At 59.0% G+C, this 18,199-nt stretch overlaps 2 protein-coding genes across 2 annotated transcripts; one reads left to right on the forward strand and one right to left on the reverse strand.

Moving 5' to 3' along the window:
* Window positions 1-21: 21 nt before the first annotated feature.
* MOB1A (MOB kinase activator 1A) lies at window positions 22-6,100 on the reverse strand. The gene is made up of 6 exons (XM_086477076.1): window positions 6,042-6,100; window positions 3,777-3,943; window positions 2,715-2,808; window positions 1,264-1,397; window positions 1,007-1,170; window positions 22-375 (listed from the first exon to the last, which is right to left on the reverse strand). Exons 1-6 carry the CDS (start codon window positions 6,053-6,055, stop codon window positions 298-300), a joined length of 651 nt encoding a protein of 216 aa, XP_086333202.1. The 5' UTR covers window positions 6,056-6,100; the 3' UTR covers window positions 22-297.
* A 2,338-nt stretch (window positions 6,101-8,438) lies between these two features.
* On the forward strand, window positions 8,439-16,139 carry MTHFD2 (methylenetetrahydrofolate dehydrogenase (NADP+ dependent) 2, methenyltetrahydrofolate cyclohydrolase). Its single transcript, XM_086477275.1, has 8 exons — window positions 8,439-8,527; window positions 11,091-11,275; window positions 12,130-12,252; window positions 12,738-12,890; window positions 12,969-13,076; window positions 13,458-13,550; window positions 14,859-14,984; window positions 15,763-16,139. The coding sequence occupies exons 1-8, from the start codon at window positions 8,439-8,441 to the stop codon at window positions 15,900-15,902; spliced, it is 1,017 nt and encodes a 338-aa protein (XP_086333401.1). The 3' UTR covers window positions 15,903-16,139.
* Window positions 16,140-18,199: the final 2,060 nt, after the last annotated feature.

Raw genomic sequence — 18,199 nt, forward strand, 5'->3', positions numbered from 1 at the left:
CGCTCGGAGGCAAGTCCGGCCTCGACCAGACCGTGGGTCTTGCCAGAGTCGAGCACATAAAAAAAAAAATAACAACCCAGTGGGGCGCGTGGGGCGGGTCACCCCCGCGCGGCCATCGCCTCCCAACACAGCACCGGGCGCTGCTGCTGCTGCCGCGCAGGAGAAGCGATGCTTGGCCGCTGAGGCTGGTCTGAGCGCCGTCTGGCTCCTCGGGGCTTGCACCGCTGAAGGCGAAGCGTGAAGTGGCTGGCGTACGAAGCGGAAAGGAGCAGCTGAAAGGGTCCTCCCGGGGCAAGTTTATCTGTCCTTGGAGCCCAGCTTCTCAATCAGCTCCTGCAGAGGAGCCAACTCCCGCCTGTCGATCAAGTTGAATTCCTGGTGGGGAAAAAAAATAAAACACAACAAAATACCACAAAAACTGAAGGCGCCTCTCCAAGAGCTGCTGGAAAACGCGTCCGGCCACCGTACGCGCGCTGGGAAGTCGCCGTGTCGATGCGGGCCAGCTCCCGAGCGAACCACCGCACAGGCGATCCCGCAGCAGCCGCCTCTCCCCGTTCCTCTGCGGGGAAACTGAAGCGTTTCGGGACAACAAAACCTTTTCTGCGGTGTGGAAGAGGAGTAACGGGTTAAAATACTGGCAAGGGAAAGAAAAGGTGCGGCTGCTGCTTCCGAGTCGAGTCTTGAGCTACAAAACCTCCACGTTCTCCTCCGAGCCTGGTTTCTTCTGCCACAGGCTGACAGCTAAAACCTGGAAAGTCAAGCGTTTACAGCCAATTCGGCCACACTTCCTGGGAAAAAAACAAAGACAACCCAACACCACAAACCCCAACGCCTCATGGTTTGCACGGTGCGGAGGGCGGGAGCCGAGCGTATCTTCCAGCGCACACCACAGCTGCGGATCTTTGAAGAGCGAGGGGGGAGGCGCTGGGAATCCACCTCCCTTGAAAAGCAAAACGGGGAACGAGGAAGCCCCGAGGCAGGGGCCGGCCAGCGTGTCACGACTCACCTGCACGAAGAAGATAAAGTGCTTGAAGGAGGTGTTGAGGTGGGCCTCCTCCTGCAGCCGCATGACCGAGTCGAAGTGCTGGTGGTAGATGTGGGCGTACACGCGGAACAGCCGCTTCAGGATCGTCTTGGCCACCGACATGAAGTTCTTGGGAAAAGGGACGCCTGAAAACGCACCCCGGTGAGTCCTTGGGGAGCCCCCGACGCGAGACGGCGCGGCAGCGCCTCGGCCCGGTCGCGCCACGCGGCCGCGCTTACCGATCTTGGAGGGGAAGAGCGTTTCGTCGTCCAGCTGGTCCTGCACCCACGTCATCAAGTAATCGATGTACTTCGGAGCCGAGCACTTGATCGGCTTCTTTATGTTGGTGCCGTCCGCCCAGTGGTACTCGTACCTGCAGGGAGAGGGAAGGAAAATAAATCCTTTCGGAGGAAAAATGGCTTTTTTCGGGGCGCTCCCTCCCGCAAGACAGAGACCATCCCCCGGGCTGCGCGTTAGCCAAAGGCTTTTGGAAGCCGCCGGCTCCCATCGACTTGTGGGTCCCGAACCGGGGCAGGCGTTGGCTCTAACGCTACGCGACCCCGCGACCCGCTTTCGCTGCGATCTTTTGCGAAATCCTTCAAAAGCAGAGGGGGGGGGGGGGGGGAAACCCCCACGGTTCGACTGGCACCTCTCGCCCGACGAGGAGTGAAAACAAGCGGTGCCGCTGAAACAGGAAGCTGTTACAGGAAGCGTCCCCAAAGATAGAAACGGGAACTTGCGCTCTAGACCCTGCTGGGCGTAGGAAAGCGCGGCAGGGCGTTACACAGCCCCCTACAGATGCTGCCCAGCGGCCCGACTCCCCGCTGCTGCCCCGAGAAACAAAGAGCCTCGAGCAGCGCCCCAAACAATTCACCCTGCGGCAGCTTCACCCCGACAAAATACACAAGCGCGGAGCCGACGCGGCGGCGTCTTCCCCCTGCGGGTGTTGGCGGCTCCCAAAAAAACAACAGGGTGCCCCAAATGCTCCTTCGCTCTTTCCTCCCCGCCTTCCACGCTGCCCCTGCAAAGCAGTTGGGTAACGTGCCTGCTCGGAAACACCACCCGCAGGACGAGCCCCCGAGCGGATTGAGGGACAGCAGCCCCTAAAACTCCCTTGGGACAACGTGCCCTTTCACGGTAACTGCTTTGGGGGAGGTGACAGCGGCGGAGGGATCGGCAGGACCCAAAAGAGGCCCTCAGCCACGCTGGTCTCTGTGAGCACGGGGTTCCCGTCCCAGCTTTAATGCCGACAGCGCCGTGTGTCCGCCTGCGGAACAGAACCGCTCGTGCCCAGAACAACTGTGCTACGGCTCTGCGAGACGGCACTGTAAGACTTCTGACCGCGAGACCGGGCACTTCCAGTCGGGTTCCATCTCTCATTTTCCTCAAAACACACCATTTCAAACGACACGTCCTTTCAGCTTCCAGACAACACGGAGAGCCAACCGACGGGGGGAAAAAGGGAGATCCCCACGTGCGCTTCCCCCAGTACCGGGGGGTACCAGTGCCACGCCGCCTCCCAAACTGGCAGCGCGGCTTTGTGCGTGGGTAAACGGCAGCGGGGGAGCACGACGCTGCGCCTCGACCCGATCTGGACACGACCCGGCCTCTTTTTGGCTTCTTGTGACACGCACGCCCGCTCCCTGCGCCGCGTTTCGGCTGCGGCCGCAGACGGCGGTCAGGGTCTCACCTCGGTCCCGCGGACATGACCGGGCAGCTCGCCTCCGTGCAGAACTCCGTGATGGTCCCGTACAGCATGTTGATTTGGTTGAAGAAATCCACGGCTGGCAAGGAAACACGCCGAGTTTAGGCAAGGCGCAAAGGGGACCGGAGCAGCGGGCACGCTCTCGCGGAGCTCCAAGGATCCCCATCGCGCCGGGGGTGGGGGGTAACTGGCAGCAAAACCAACCACCCCCCTTCCCTGCGACGTCTCGAAGTTGTCAGCCACGAGACGTTTCAATCCTCTAGGAATTTGGGTCGCTCTGGCTGTTTTTCACCAGCTGGCTGGTGCCCCAAACCGATTTGCACGGCACAAAGCTCCGCTTAGCCCGCCGCACCTCGGGCGTGCCTCCTTCGGGTTCCAGGCGCCTTCAGAGAATGACAGCACCTCAAAAACCCGACTGATTTTGGGAGTACAGGAGAGACCTTCCTTCAGTTAAACGCTTGTGGCCTGACTTACTGTTTTCCATTGCTCAAAGCTACTTTTTCCCCCTCTGCCCTCAAGTTCGAGGCCCAGGGGAGCAACTGCTAAAAGCAAAAGAAACTCGTAGCATTTGGCAGCAATAATAAAGTGAAGAAAACCAAAAAAAGAAACTCCACGGAGCTCAGGGAAGAACGCAGTTCTGCCTTTTCCCCGGACTACTCTCCGTCACCCTTTTCTCAGCGGCGACGCCAACGTTGTTGTTCCAAATCCTGAGACTCGAGGCCAAATCCCGAGTGCAAAAATAACCGTTCGCAAACCTCGTCGCCTCTGCAAGTCTGAGCTCAGAAAACCCCCACCCCAAAACCACAGCGGTGCGGGTTCGTTTCTTGCTTTTTTTTTTTTGCACGTTTCCGGAGCGCATCGCCCCGTGTCTGCACATCACGCCGCTCGCTCGCCTCTTCCCCCCGCCCGGTCACCTCCGCAGAGAGCGCCTGCGGGATGAATTTCGTTTGGGGAAGTTCTAGGTGCTTCTAGGGATAAAAACTGGAGATGTTTGGTTCTCCCACTCTGCCTGCAGGCTCGGGCAGATCCCTCCTTCGCAGGACTTACTGTTAACTGCGATCCACTCGTTAAGGTCCTCCCCCTCTGGCAACATGACGGCCTGTCTGAGGTTACCGCTCCCCAGCGTCGCTTCTGCATGTTTCAGGAGTTCGTACTGGTGGGAGCCTTCGGGAATGTTCTTCTTGGGTTTGAAGGTTTTCGAAGATCGACTCCCGCTGAGGAGAGAGGAGACATTTCCAGTCAGTCCTTCAACGGCTTTCCCCTCCCCACCCCACACTTTTAACCGGGGTGACGCCGGCCCTTCCCCACCATCCGGGCAAACAGATTCTACGTGCAAGCCGGAGCGTTGCTGACGGCGCCGCAGCAGAGCCGCCCGCACGCTTCCCTCTTTCACAAATAAAAACCCCAACCCCAGCCCTCGCAGACGTCCTGTGCAGAGGCCCAAAGGCTCCTCAAGCACCGGTTGCCTTCGCTCGCGGAAGGAAAAGCCCACGTCGCTCCGACGGGGAAGGCAACGACCCGCCGACTGCCGCGGGGTCAGGTTGATGGCAGCGAGTGTTAAGACACGCGACCGCACCGTAGGAAAGGGCCCGCTAAAATTAGCGACTTTTAACAGCCTCCAGCCCCGAAATGCAAATCGATGCCTTCCCTTGCTGTGCCGTACCCACAGCGGGGCTCAGCAGCTCCTCGCCCAGCTCGTCCTTCCAACAGGGCTCGCCCCAAACAGCTGCCAAAAACTGGGTGAATTTCGGTACCTCTCAACCACAAAACGTTAACTTTCAGACCCCGCCGGCCCTCTGCTTCCGAGCGAGGGTGAGACGGGACGGCCGGGGCCAAAGCACGGCTTGGAGGGGGGAAAGAGGCTTCTCCGGCGCCCTGCCCCGTTGCACACACCCGGACGTGTTCGGCTGGCGTGGTGATAAGAGACCTTTCGACCCAGCTCGCTCCGAAACCGAGCCGCTGCCCCCTGCGACAGCCGAGACCCAGGCCCGGCACGTCGCTGACCCGATGCCGAGGGTACCAAAAAGCAGACCCAGCCCTAAAAAGCGGCTCCCCAGCCCCTCCTTACGCCACAAAAAGCCTCCAGTCCTCACCCAAAGCACCCAGCGGGCCTGCAGAGCCAGAAGCCCCCTCACGCTTCACAAGCCTTCGCACCTACGACGCAGGTAGGCGACAGCCCACCCCGCTGCGGCTCGTTAAAGGTGCGTTTTCTACACCGCACGTGGCTCCCAAATTAACAGTGTTCCCCCTGCAGCCAGGCCTGCCCCGCTGACAGACCCTCCCACAGACACCAGCCAGCACCAACACCCTTCACGCTGCGCTGCCGCTCACCCACAGAGGTAGGGTAAGGCCCACCCAGGTGGAAGCCCCGCACCCCCAACACGAAGGTCTCCTCTTTTCCACCTCACCCCGCACCCCCAAAGCCCCCTCCCAACTCCCAAGGTCTCCCACGAAGGCAGAGCATCCCTACAGCCACCTCCCAGCCCCTCGGGACCTCGCCCAAATTCCCTGGAAGACCAACCCTTCAAATTCTCCCTAGCTGAGAGAGATTAATCCTCATAAAACAACCCCTCCCCAGAGCCTTCCCACTAAGGCTGACCCCCAAAAGGCTGCCCATCCCCCTTATACACCCCCAGAACTCCCCTCCCCATCCCAGCCTGGGACCCCAGCCCCGCAGGGCACCCTCTCTCCACCCCGCCTTCCTCCAAAGCTTCCTCCCCCTCAAAAAAAAAACCACTACACCCCCAAGGCTTCCTCCCACAGGACTCCTCCCCGTGTCCCTCCAGGGCCTCCTCCCAAAGTCTTCCTCGGCCCTTCCTCGTGCATCCCCCGGGACTCTGCTCGAGGCTTTCCTCCCTCCAGACGCACCCGGGCCTCCTCCTGAAGCCCCCCGTGAGCCCCCAGGGCCTCTGCCTAAAGCCACCCAGGGCTTCCCCCTACAACTCCCCTGAAGAGCCCTCCCGGGCCTCACCGCAAGGCCCTCCTCGGCTGCGGGGCACCGCTGGGGCCTCCTTCCCCCCCTCCCAAAAAAGCCTTCCCGAGGCTCAGGACCCCACGACACCTTCCTCAAGCTCCCAAACCCCACCAGCACCACCCCCCGCCAGCCCACCCGAGCCCTCCCCAAAAGCCTTCCTCCCCTCAACACCCCCTCCCAAACGCTTCCCGCCCCCCCAATACCCCTCACAGACCGAGGCCGAAGCGCCCCAAACCTTCTCATAACCCCCCCCCCAGACCCCTCCCTCTCTCCCCAGAGCCCCTCCCCAAAGGCCTTTCTTCCCCCCCCAGGGCCTCCCCCGGGACCCGGGCACTCACAAGAGGAAGCTCATGGCGAGCGGGGCCGGGCCGGGGCCGGCGGGGCCCGGGCGGAGGCGAAAGCGGCGGCGGCGGCGCCGGCGGCTCCTCGTCGCGCGCGGCCTCAGTTCCCTGCGGGCAGCGCCCGCCGCGCCCCGCCCCGCCCCAACTCTCGCGAGAGGTCGGTCGGGGAGGGGGGGGGCGGGGCTTCGTGCGGAGGGAGGCGGGGCCTCGCACGGCGCCCTTCACCATGGCAACGGCCCCCGGGCCGAGGGCCACGTGGGGCTGGGGCGGCCTCAGCCTCTCCCCGCCATGGGCCTGGGGATCCCCCGAGCCCCCTCCTCATGGGCCTGGGGATCATCCATGGGCCTGGGGACCCCCCGAGCCCCCTCCCCGTGGCCTGGGGATCCCCCATGGATCTGGGAACCCCCAGACCTTCCTCCCCACAGGCTTGGGTGCCCCTCCATGGGCCTGGGGACCCCCCCAAGCCCTCTCTCCATGGCCTGAGGAACCCCCATGGGTCTGGGAACGCCCAGACCCTCCTCTCCATAGGCTTGGGCATCCCTCCATGGGCCTGGGGACCCCCCCCCAAATCCCCTCCTCATAGTCCTGTGGATCGTTCATGGGCCTGGGGACCCTCCAAGCCCCCTCCCCATGGCCTGGGGATCCCCCATGGATCTGGGAACACCCAGACCCTCTTCCCCATAGGCCTGTACACCCTTAAAGCTCCTCCTTGTGGGCCTGGGCAGCCCCCCATGGGCCTGGGGACCCTCAAAGACTTCTCTTTATGAGCCTGGGAATCCTCCCATGGGCCTGAGGACCCTCAGAGTCCCCTCCTCATGGGCCTTGGCACCCCTGCCAGGGGCCTAGGCACCCCCAGAGCTCCCTCTCGTGGGTCTAGGCACACCCCCATGGGCCTGAGTACCCTTGAAATCCCCTCCTCATGGGCCTGGGCACCCCTCCATGGGCCTGGGCATCCCCAGCGACCCCTCCTTATGAGTCTAGACACCTGCCCCCCACGGACTTTCCTCCTACTGGGTTCCCCCCAACTCGCAGGTGCTTCCTAACACCCCTCCAAAATCCCTCTTCCAACCACCACTGTCTTATTTCAGTGCCTCCCTTTCAGCGTCGCACCAGGCCAGGCCCCGTACGCCCCATCCAGCCCAACTTCACAGGTTAAAGTCCCCCCAAAACATCCTGAAGGTCGTCAAACCCTTTCCTCAGGGCTGATTTCTTCAGGTTTTCAGTTTTTTCTGCTGCTTGTTTTGCAGCTCCACGTCCCCTCCAGCCCTTGTCTTAGCAAGGAGCTGCTTGTCACTGACCTAAAAAATTACTTTTAAAACCAAGGAGTGACCACAACAGCTCTAAACATGTTAAAAACTAATTTAAACACCACGGGGTTATTTTAGCTCATGGCCAGGCCACCTCCTGCAGCTCTCGGGAGCGGCACGGTGCAGAGCCGGCTCTGCTGGGCCGCATCACAGGGATGGCGGCTGGTGGTCCTTGGTATTTATTAGACACATCAGGTGTAAAAAACCTTTACCGAGCACCTCGGTGACCTTGGGATAAACCTCCAAGGCGGCTCTTCACAGCTCGAGGGGCGCGTAGGGTAAAACTAAGGAAAATAAACACTCAGGAGGCGGCTAAACTCACTCAGCGCGGCTTCCCGAGGATTTACAGGCTCTTTTTACCTCTTCTCCATACAACTTTTTTCCTTCTCTGCGGTACTGGGGAGCATCACTCACTCCCGACCTGATCCGGTGCCATGGGCCAGCAGATGCCACGTGGGATCTGTTCAAAAATACATTTAGTTTTGCACAAAAGCGTTTGATTTTTTCCGCCTGCTCTCGCCCCAATCCCAGCTCTAGCCCCAATCCCAGCTCCAGCCCCAATCCCATCCCCCTCAGCCCTAATCCCGCCCTAACCCCAGCCCAAATCGCAGCCCTAAACCCGGCCCCAGCCCTAATCCCGACCCTGACCTAATCCCAGGCCCCGCCCCCTTCCCCGCCCCCTTCCCCGCCCCCTATTTTTACGCAACCTGCAGCCGCTCTTCCTTCCCGCCCCCCCCCCCGTGGCCCAGCCAATGAGCTCCGTTGTGTCCAATTAGGGAGGAGAAGCCCCGCCCGTCTCCACCAATCACACCCCCCGCTTCTCATTCCGCCCCGCCCACCACCTCTCTGCCTCTACCCCAATCACAGCCGGGGAGCTCCCGCTCCGCCCCGCCCCCTCCCTCACCGCCGCCATTCAACTCTCCCCTCCGCGCCGCTCGCCGCGCCGATTGGCTCCCGCCGGCCGCGAGGTGGGGAGGGCCCGCCCTCCCGCCCGCGCTATATAAGGCGGCGGGCGGCGCGGAGGAGCGCACTGCCGCCTTCCCGCCCCGTGTCCCTCGCCGCCCGCCGTCGCGCCGCCGCCGCTGCTATGGCAACCGCGCTCTGCCCGCTCCGCGCCCTCGGCCGCGCCGCGCTGCAGCCCCGCGGCCGCCGCCTCCTCCACCTCAGCGCGCCCAGGTACGGCCCGGTCCGACCCACCCCGGGCGGGGGTTTATGTCGGGGGGGAAGCGGGGCCGGCCCGTCTCCTCCGCCCAATCGCGGGGCTGGTTGGGGTTGGGGTTGGGGAGGGGGAGGCCCGGCCCGGTTCCCTCCCCCCCCACCCACCGGCCCAGAGTAGAGATCCGCTTCACCGGTACCGGGAATGAATGAGGCAGGCCCCCAGCGGCCGCCCCGGGCGGTGCAGGCTGATGAAATCCCGCTCCCGCCTTGCATGGTGTGTGCCGGGCTCCCCCGCTTCCCCCCCCCCCCCCCCCCCGGGCAGGGGGGCACCGGCTCTACCGGGCCCTCCCCGCACCGCCAGAGGAGCCTCTCGGGGCCCAGCCTTAGCCTCCCTCTGGACTGAACCGGGGTGAGAGGGACCACAGACCCCGAGCATCCCACCCGGGGCTCCGGCCGTGCACCCACTGACTTTCTCCGTCTGTTCCCCCGGGGGTTTGGCTCTAATGCCCCAAAACAGCCCTTGAGGGAGCTGCTGCTGCTCGGGGGCTTTGGTTTCACTGCTGTTCCCCTCCTCTAAACAGGGCTCCGAGCTCTTATTTTGGTTTCCCTGTAGCTCACGGGGAGGTTGGTGCTTCTCCCCATCCTCTGGAACCCCAGGGTGGGCACCCTGACCTCAGGCTTACCTGAGGAGAGGATTGGGGTAGGCTCTTGGCAGGAGGTGTCTCTGACTTAATGAATTCTCCTTTCCCGAGCTTGGCAGGCACTTGTAATAATTCCTTTTACATCTAAGTGGATGTGTGGTTGTTTAGCTCCGAGGCTAAAATACAAGAACTAGCGAGGCAGTGGGCTGAGCTGGTCTGGAAAGGGGTTTTTCCTGGTTATTCCTAAATGGGTTTGACTGGAGTGATTGCTGTATTTAAAGTAGCATTTAATTCCCAGTAAATAGGAAAACCACATATTTGAGTAGGGCAGGGATTAAGAAGGCACAAAAGATCCTCTACATCTCTTAAGTAAGTATTTAGGCAAAAGGCTTTCCTACCTGGGATGGCACCTCGCGGCTGTCCCGTGCAGGCGTGGGTCTGGAGAGGCTCCCCTGGTGCTTCTCCCCAGTGGCAGCTGCCCCAGAGCTCCAGGGTCAGGATTGTACCTAGAGGAGGTCAGAAAACAGCAGTGTTGGATTTAACGTGGGATCCTGGCAGGAGAAGGTCTGTCCAGCAGGCAACCGAGGGAATCTTTGTTTTTGAGGAGAAATTGCAGCAATTCAGCTCGCTCCCGTTGGGTGGTGTGGCGCAGGGGGGGTTGGAAACTGCGCTTGGTGCTGCTGGGCTTTCTGCCGTGGGTCAGTTGTCTCCTGGAGTCCTGTGGAAAGTTGAGGAGCTTGTGGAGGTGTGAGGCATGTTGCTGGGCGATCGCTTCAGAAACGGGCTGGTCCTTGCGACCCGGGAAGGGGCCGTAAGTGACAGTTAACGCTGCGGGGGAGCATCTCTGCCTGCTCTGCCTCCGAGACAGGAATAATTGGGTGGGTGAGTGAGTGCTCGTCTGTGAGGCCTTGCAGCAAGGCAAGACTTCAATGGCGAAGTCTAGAAGTGAAGCTTGTGAAGGCGAATCCTCTCCCAAAGGGATCAGTGAATGAGAATGATCCTCAAATAAAGATTTATAACGATAACCTGAGGGGAAAACCCCAAGTGTGAGCAGGGACTGGCAACCATGGCCTCCCAGCTAGCCGTAGGTCCAGCCAGCCTTTCTATATACAGCAGGGTGTCCAGTTGCTGGAATGCATTTGGCAGTGACTGGATATTCCCGTTACTGATTTAGACCGGAAAAATATGCAAGGAGCTGTTTTGATGTGGTTCAACCGGGCAAATGTCCCTTCTGCTCCAGCTGGATGGTCAGAGGGGGTGGGACCCCCGTACCCCCAGCCCGGCTTTAACAGCCTGAAGACAGGACTGTAGCAGTGGCAGCAATTACCTGAGCAGGGGAGGACACACGGGACTGGCTCGTGCGAGGCAGGGGCTGACAGTCTCGCCGAGGGATTTGTGGGGATCTCCGGGAACAGCACCCGGTACGGAAGCAGGGCACGCTGCGTCCAGCGAGCTGGAATTATTTGATAGAGCTCTTTGGTGGTGGAAGCTCCGCTGAAGCCGAGTGAGTTCTGCCTCGTGTAAGTCCTTTGCGGTGAAGCTGTCGCTCCTGTGCAAGGAATGGGTGAGCAGCTCTCTAAAAATGGGAGCTAACGGTATCTTGGCTTGAAATACGTGCCAGGTGAGTGACACAGGGGGACTTGCAGGGAAGAACGGCGCGCACGCCTTCTCAGGCTGCCTACAGCAGTTGGCCCCACTGGTGGTTTTGTTTTCTGAGCCCAGCTTTGGGCAGCAAAGCTGTAGATGAAGTCTGAAATATGCTGCTTAACATGATTTGGAGTAAAGGTGCAACAGGCCTGTAGGGAGCTCGAGGAAAAGAGCCTTTTCTGCCCTGGCTTGCAGTTGGCATCCATTTTTTTCCCCCGATTTACATTGCTCATGGCTTGGATTTGATGGCCCTAACGACGCTGACCGCTTCGGGAACGCTTTATCTGTTGCAGAAACGATGCAGTTGTGATTTCTGGGAAGAAGCTGGCCCGGCAGATCAGACAAGAAGCCCGTCAGGAGGTTGAGCAGTGGGTAGCGGCTGGAAACAAGAGACCTCACCTCAGCGTCGTTCTCGTCGGTGAAAACCCCGCGAGTCACTCCTACGTGCTGAACAAAACCCAAGCGGCGGCTGACGTCGGTACGTCTTGTGCTCCGCTCTGGGAAAGGGGAGCAAGTGACTGTTCTTGCTTTCGTTGGGAGCCCTCTACGCTGGAGGCTGGGGGGAAGCTTTTTGGGATGTACCTGTCTGGCAGCTCTTCACCTCAGCCGCGTGGCTGCCCACGTTGGCCCCAGCGTTCGCTGTGGCTCTTCTGGCTGCCTCGGCTGCACTGGGGTGTAGTTACTCATGGCTTACGTGTGCGTGGTGCCATTGGAAGCCCTTGGGGCAACGTCAAGCTCTGTCTTTGGATCTGCAGACTTGCTAGGGCCGTACGAGGCACAGGCAGGGCTCTGACTTGCCTCCTTCCCTCAGCTGCCTGAGGGGCAATCCTCAATTCAGCAGCCTCGCTGCCCTCTGGCTCCTTCCAGTTCCTGCAAGCCAAGGTCCTGCTTGGTGTTGAGCCAAGTATGCTTCTGGAGAAAATGCGCTGGAAGGGGTTAGGGGCAATAAAGGGTTTAATTTCTTGGGTTCTGGGCTGCCAAAGCTGCCTTGGGAGCTGGGATCTTTAGGCCAACAACCCCTTCTTGCTGTATCAAGAAGGACCTCAGGATGTGCGCTTGCACCTAACTTTGGTGAGGCTTCTCCAAGCCCTCCCTGCCCTCGGAGGGTCTCTGCTTTCTGGCAGTCTTTCCCAGGTCGTTCGAGCGATGCCGGTGGTCCTTAACCACAACTTGCAAAGGCTCGTGAAGGTGCCTGGAAGGCGCTCGTGGCTACACAGAGCGCGCAGCCCGTGGTGCGTGCCTCTCGGATGGGGCAGAGGGGCGAAACGGGGCGCCTCATGGCCACGCGGGTTAGGAGTCGCTCTTAACGCGGCGCTTTCCGCGGTTGCGCAGGAATCACCAGTGAAACCATCGTCAGGCCGGCGGCTGTCACTGAGGAGGAGCTGCTGGATCTGATCAGCAAACTCAATAACGATGCCAACGTGGACGGCCTGTTGGTCCAGCTTCCCTTACCCGGTGAGTAGCTCCGTTTCCATCGGTTTCACTTTCACAGAAAGCTTTTAAGGGTCTGCAGGTGGCAGAAGGAGGAGCAGCAGCACAGGGGCTCTCTTGTGACACGAGAGGTGGCACCCTGCTGCCACGCAGCTTAAAGAAGTCGATGCAGCTACTCCACCACACAGCTGCCTGTAGGAGTGAAGGTGCTGGGGGTCACAGAAATCTATTCTTGTGTGGGGAGTATCAGCTCCCAGAGCCAGAAGATTAACTTGGTTGTGACACCGAGGCTGCCTAAAAATAACCCTTAGTGATGCTGTAGTCCCAAACTGGTTCTGGTCCCCTTCTGCTGGGAGCTCTTAGCCTTGAGCTTGCTGGAAGTCTTGGGTAGCTTCAAGCTTCCAAACTCGGAAGGGGCTGGGGCGGCAGGTCAGGGCTCCGGCTGACTGCAAAGAGCAGGGTTTTTTTTTGGCCGCTCCCCAGGGTTAAAGCTTTTTGTTCTCTTCCAGAACATATCGATGAGCGCAGGATTTGCAACGCTGTGAGTCCCGACAAAGACGTCGATGGCTTCCACGTGATAAACGTGGGGCGCCTGTGCCTCGACCAGTACTCCATGCTGCCCGCTACCCCGTGGGGGGTGTGGGAGATCATTAAGAGAACTGGTAAGCTGCCCTACGTGGCTGCTGTCTGGCCTAACTCCGGCTTATGTCAGTTTTAAGACTCCACCTTGTCCTCTGCAGGCATCCCGACGCTGGGGAAGAACGTGGTGGTGGCTGGCAGGTCCAAGAACGTGGGCATGCCCATCGCCATGCTGCTGCACACGGACGGCAGGCACGAGCGCCCGGGAGGTAGGAGCACGCTGGCCTCGGAGCCTGCGTGCCAGGCAGCTGTGGAAGGAAACCTCCTGCCCGGCACGCTGGCCCTCTTGGGGCTCCTCAACCAGCCCTGGGAGCGCCTCAGGGACTCCAGCTCATCCTGTGGTCAAGGCTGAGGAGTTAACTCTGCCCATAGCCAGTCTTGTGACACTTCAGAGCCGCCTTCAGCAACTCCTCATCCTCTTCCAGGCCAGATCCTTCCCTCTGACTCTGTAGGCTGTTCCCAGGGGTTTGTCATCAGGCTCTGATGTTCCTGATCAACACAGGGGTGGTCTTGAAGGGGAAGATTTAGAGAAGTGGCTGGGTTTGGGTAGCACGTGGGAATTAAAAAGCTCCCTGTAACCACTCTTGCAGGGGATGCCACCGTCACGATATCCCACCGGTACACTCCCAAGGAGGAGCTGAAGCAGCACACGATCCGGGCTGACATCGTGGTGGCGGCAGCAGGTAAGACCCGACTCCGACGGCACAGGGAAGGCGCGCGGAGCGTGGGGCGCTGCAGCCTGCGTGGCGCTTCTGATGGGAATCCTTGCGTGCGGGAGACAACCCTGTTGGTATTGAATGTCCTGGGGCCTCCCTGTCTGGGAGCACAGGGGGGTCTGGGGCTCTCGTGGCTGGTGCAGCTGCTGTAGGAGAGCGGGTGAGGGGCTGCCTGAGCCAGCTGGTTTATCCTGTGGTTAAGCCTCGGAGCCAAGTGCTTGATCGCAGCAGCAGAGCTGTTTGTAGCTCTGCCTTTGAAATGTGTGAACCAGCATCTGGCAGGAGGGCTTGGAGCACCTGGTCAGGTCTAGAGACCAGCTACAGCCAGGCTCTGTTGCACATGCAGGCAGTTCTGTATGGATGTGGGGAGGAGGAAGAAACACCAGAACAGCACCTGCTTACCTAGAGATGGCCAGAACGCTGAGGAACGGCTGCAGTGCCATCCTCGGAGCGCAGGGAATCGCTCGGAGGTGTGCTCTTCCCCAGGCTGTACCCTTGGCGTGGAGGCAGCTCATCAAGCAGAGGAGTTGAGCTGATTTGGGGTGTCTGGCAGCAGCAGCTGGGGGAAGGAGGAGAGAAAATGTGGGTTGGAAATGGGGTACAAAGAAGGTGCTGGAAGGATGAGAAGTGGTGAGGGTGTGAGGTGCAGAAGTGCTGCTGGCAGACATTGCCAAAGGTGGTCAGCAGAGCAGAGGAAGGCTCACATGAAGGAGTTAACCAAGCAGAGGGTGGGAATGAGTACTTGGCTGGGTACAGGGAGGCAGCAGTATCTGGCAGAACCAGACGAACACACCCTGCCCTGAAAGGGTGGCTTCTCCCCAAGCAGCTGCTCCCCACCCCTCTCAGCCTGGGGGCGGTTTTCCAGCCCCTGGGTGAAGCCAGTGCCTCAGCCAAGCTGGGTTGGGGCACTGTGGGGCGCTGCTCCAGCTTGCTGCCTTCGTGCAGGTGCAAAAATGTTGCTGGAGCTGCACGAACAAACACAGCCACAGACTTCAAACGCAAGCTTTAGCGTCTTGACTGGGAGAGGATGCTTTGCCAGACCTTTCGGGGGGGATTCCAGTTGTTTACACTCTGAGGTTCACAATAAACCACTCAAATTCCTGATGGAGATGAACACCGAGGAGCAGCGCTGGATTGTGCGACCGGGGGTGGGTTGGTGTTTGTGAGGCAGGAAGGCTCAGGAGGGTCAAAAGAGAAGATGAGGATGGGGTGAGGAGGAGCAGGGGGGGCTGCTGAGCACCACCAGGAGCGCATGGTTCTGTTCTCTTCTTGCAGGCATACCCAACCTGATCACAGCCGATATGATCAAAGAAGGAGCTGCAGTTATTGACGTGGGGATAACGAGAGTGCAGGACCCCATCACTGCCAAACCGAGGCTGGTGGGGGATGTGGATTTCGAAGGTATGGAAAGGCTCTGCGCCTGCTTCCTTGAGCTTTAAACATCCAGGGTGCCGAGAAGGGCAGGAGAAAGGCCGGGTTCGTGCGACTCTGCAGACGCAGACCCACCCTTATGTTCTCTTGCTTGGTGCATCCCACATTGTACCACATGCAAGGGCACAGCCTTCCCGAAATACGCCCTGTGCTGCAAAGCAGAGACTCCTCCTGAGCCCAAGCAGTCAGGTTACTTTGCCTCTGCTCCGATTCATCACTCGTACTCTTGCTTTTAAATAAGAACAGGCAGAACTTACCGCCTGGCTTGCTCTTCGCTGGCCTCGCTCACCACTTAGCCAACAGACGGGCTGTTGCGATGAGCCCTGCGCCCCCGGGTGCCTGGTGAACCTCCTCCTGGGAAAAGAGAGAGGGGGAAACATTCAGACTGTTGGTGCTTTATTGTTGCTGCCCTTGAGAGCACGCGTGAAGCCCACATCTAGTCTTGGACTTGACATTTCTGGGCTTGAAATCCAGCTGTTAGACCTTGCTTTTTGGCTTTTTCCCCAGCTTGGGCTTTGCAGTTAAGGCTCGCTCAGCAGCGGGGATGGACAGGCTACGGTGTGCGCTCCCCTGCCCTGGCTAAGTGGGGCGGGGGAAAGTTCTCCTTGAGAAACTGCTGTTCCTTAGCTGGGAATCTTGAAGGAGTTGGAGCCATGTTAGACTGGTTACAGCTTTATACTGGCCAGCCAGCTTGGCAAGCAGTGCTGCTCTTGACTTGCATGCTAAGCTGTAGCTTCCCTTCCTGCAGAGGTGAAGAAGAAAGCCAGCTACATCACCCCGGTGCCTGGGGGAGTGGGGCCCATGACAGTCGCCATGCTGATGAAGAACACCATCATTGCTGCCAAGAAAGTGTTGAAACCCAAAGAGCTGGAAGCATTAACTGCTTAACCTGGGACTCTCTTTAGCACTGAAGACAACATTCCAAACTGACTCCCAAACAGGCCGATTAGAAACTGCAATATTTCTATTTATTGAAGTGGAATTTCCAGGTCTGAGGTCACAGATATTTATTGGAAGCTGAAGCGTAGGCACAGGAGCCGTACTCCGGCGTCGGCATCTACGCTCCTGGCCTACTCGTGCTAGCAAAGCTGCTCGCAGTTGGAGCCAGCTCTTCTAGGGAGCTGGGGCTGCAGCTCCCCGGGGCGGTGGCGGTCCCGGGGGAGGCAGAGCGCCGCTCCGCGCTGCAAAAGCGACGGCCTTCGGGGTCCCGTGCTCGCGCCAAAGCCTTTACTGGGCGCCGGCTGGGTAGTTGGAGGTGAGCTCTGCTGGGGAAGAGGTGATGAGGCGGGGAAAGGAGAAGCCATGAGTCTGTTCTCAGCCTGTGCGGGGCCCGGGGCACGGGTAGATCTGTTTTAACATGTTCTAGGGTGCAGCTGAGCCCGTGGTTTTTTTGCTATTTGGATGGTGAATTTTTTTTTAAAAGCCATTTTTTTGCTGTTTTTCTAACCAAAGAACAAGAGGGGGGAGGGCTGCTGGGTCTGCATTGGGCACACAGCAGCATTCCTGGACTGTATTGTAAAGCGTGCAAGCACTTAGTGAATAATGCAGGCTAACGCTAAATAAAGTACGAGAAAACACCCGACCTGGGTCCTAGAATTAATACTAGGCAGGTTTTTCACTTCTCCCAGCAAAGGAGCAATAGTTTATTAAAGCTTCCTTTTGAGAGCAGGGTTAGGTCTAGCTTTTTCCCTGAGTTTAGCTTAGCCACAACTGCTCCACCCCTCAGAAGTAAGCAGGTCTCCGGCTTTCATGCCTGAACAAAACCTGTTCACTTTCCTGCTAGGACAGTCCCAACCACAAACCCAAGTTTGGTTGCAAGCTCTAGTTACCCCCAGACCATCAACCTTACCTGGGGTTGCGATGCCTCGGGCAGGATGGAAAAACTTACAGGCAGCAAGGTGGGCCGTGGACTCCTTCCTTTTCCTGTGTTCCCTGGAAAGACTGCTCCCACCTTTCAGGGAGTGGGAAAGGTTTGTTGTGACGCTAAAGGGTTGGTGCTGGAGGCACAGGGTAACCCCCCGCAGTCACAGCTCTCTCCTCAGAGTTATAAAACCACTAAGCACAGGGGAAGGAAAGCTGAGGTTCAAGGACTCTGCCCCAGAAACACACTAAGAGCTGAGACTCAGTGAAAGGAGGTTTATTGGGTTGTATCACCGATAAATACAAAAAGGCTGAAGTGGTACTGGCATGGAGGTGGCGGATCGGAGACGCGCCGCTGTTCTCGTATACAAAAAGTATAAACCACGTGTGAACCTCGCAAAACGGACAAATTGAGTCAAAACAAGCCGGATGCTACAGTGGCTTCAGCTCTGCTCTATGAAACATCTACCAGAGTCCGCAAAGCCTTTCCGGGGGTGGTGGGGAGCAGAGCTGACGTACTGGATGAAGCAAATTAATCTGATTAAAGTCGTAAGCCTACCTGCACCACGCTTCAGCTACCACACGGGAGATTGGTACAAAAACGCTACAAAATAGACACGATGCGTTCAAGTTGAAATAGTTCTTAATGTTAACGTCAAGCTACGCGGCTCTCGCTTAAGTGGTGGCGGGAGTAACACTGTGTTATTTATCTCAGCACGTTTCCTCTGGAGGTGCACCTGAACCAGAAAAAAAAATGGCTATAAATAGGAAATTGCCTTCAAGTCTTTGTTGGACCTGACTATTTACAGAGAACTGGGATCTGGCCCACGCGAAGGTTCAGACCCGTTGCAATATTTAACTGGTGTCCCAGAAACCCCCATACAGCTGGTATAAATACCAGGTAGGCTGTTTCTGCTCGGGGGGAGGGTTGGGGCTCTGTGAAGCTGGAAAGAGAAAATAAAGAATCCGTCTAGGAAAAACGAGTACAAGAAACAGATTGGAGAGGGTTGCTCAGACCAGTGTTTCTACACCGCAGCTGGGCTTAGCCCGTGGAAGGAGAAAAAAAAAACCCTTTAAAAGCCTCATCAGCACCCCGGCGCTGCTGGAAAAAAAGGTGGTGAGAGCTGGGCAGAGGCAAACCGAGCTCGGTGCCTGCGCTGGCTCCTAACCTGCTCCCTTCCCTTCCTTTCCCGGAGGACCCGAGGCAGCGGCGGGCGGGAAGAGCCCTTTGCGGAGCCAAAACGCCGACAGAGACCAAAGCGGGGTGCGAGCCTGAAAGCCTGAGGCGGGGGCCACGCTTGCTCTCCCCTCCCAACCAGGATGGA

Source organism: Leptosomus discolor, chromosome 23 (assembly GCF_034619465.1).
Source record: "Leptosomus discolor isolate bLepDis1 chromosome 23, bLepDis1.hap2, whole genome shotgun sequence".
Lineage (NCBI taxonomy): Eukaryota > Metazoa > Chordata > Aves > Leptosomiformes > Leptosomidae > Leptosomus > Leptosomus discolor.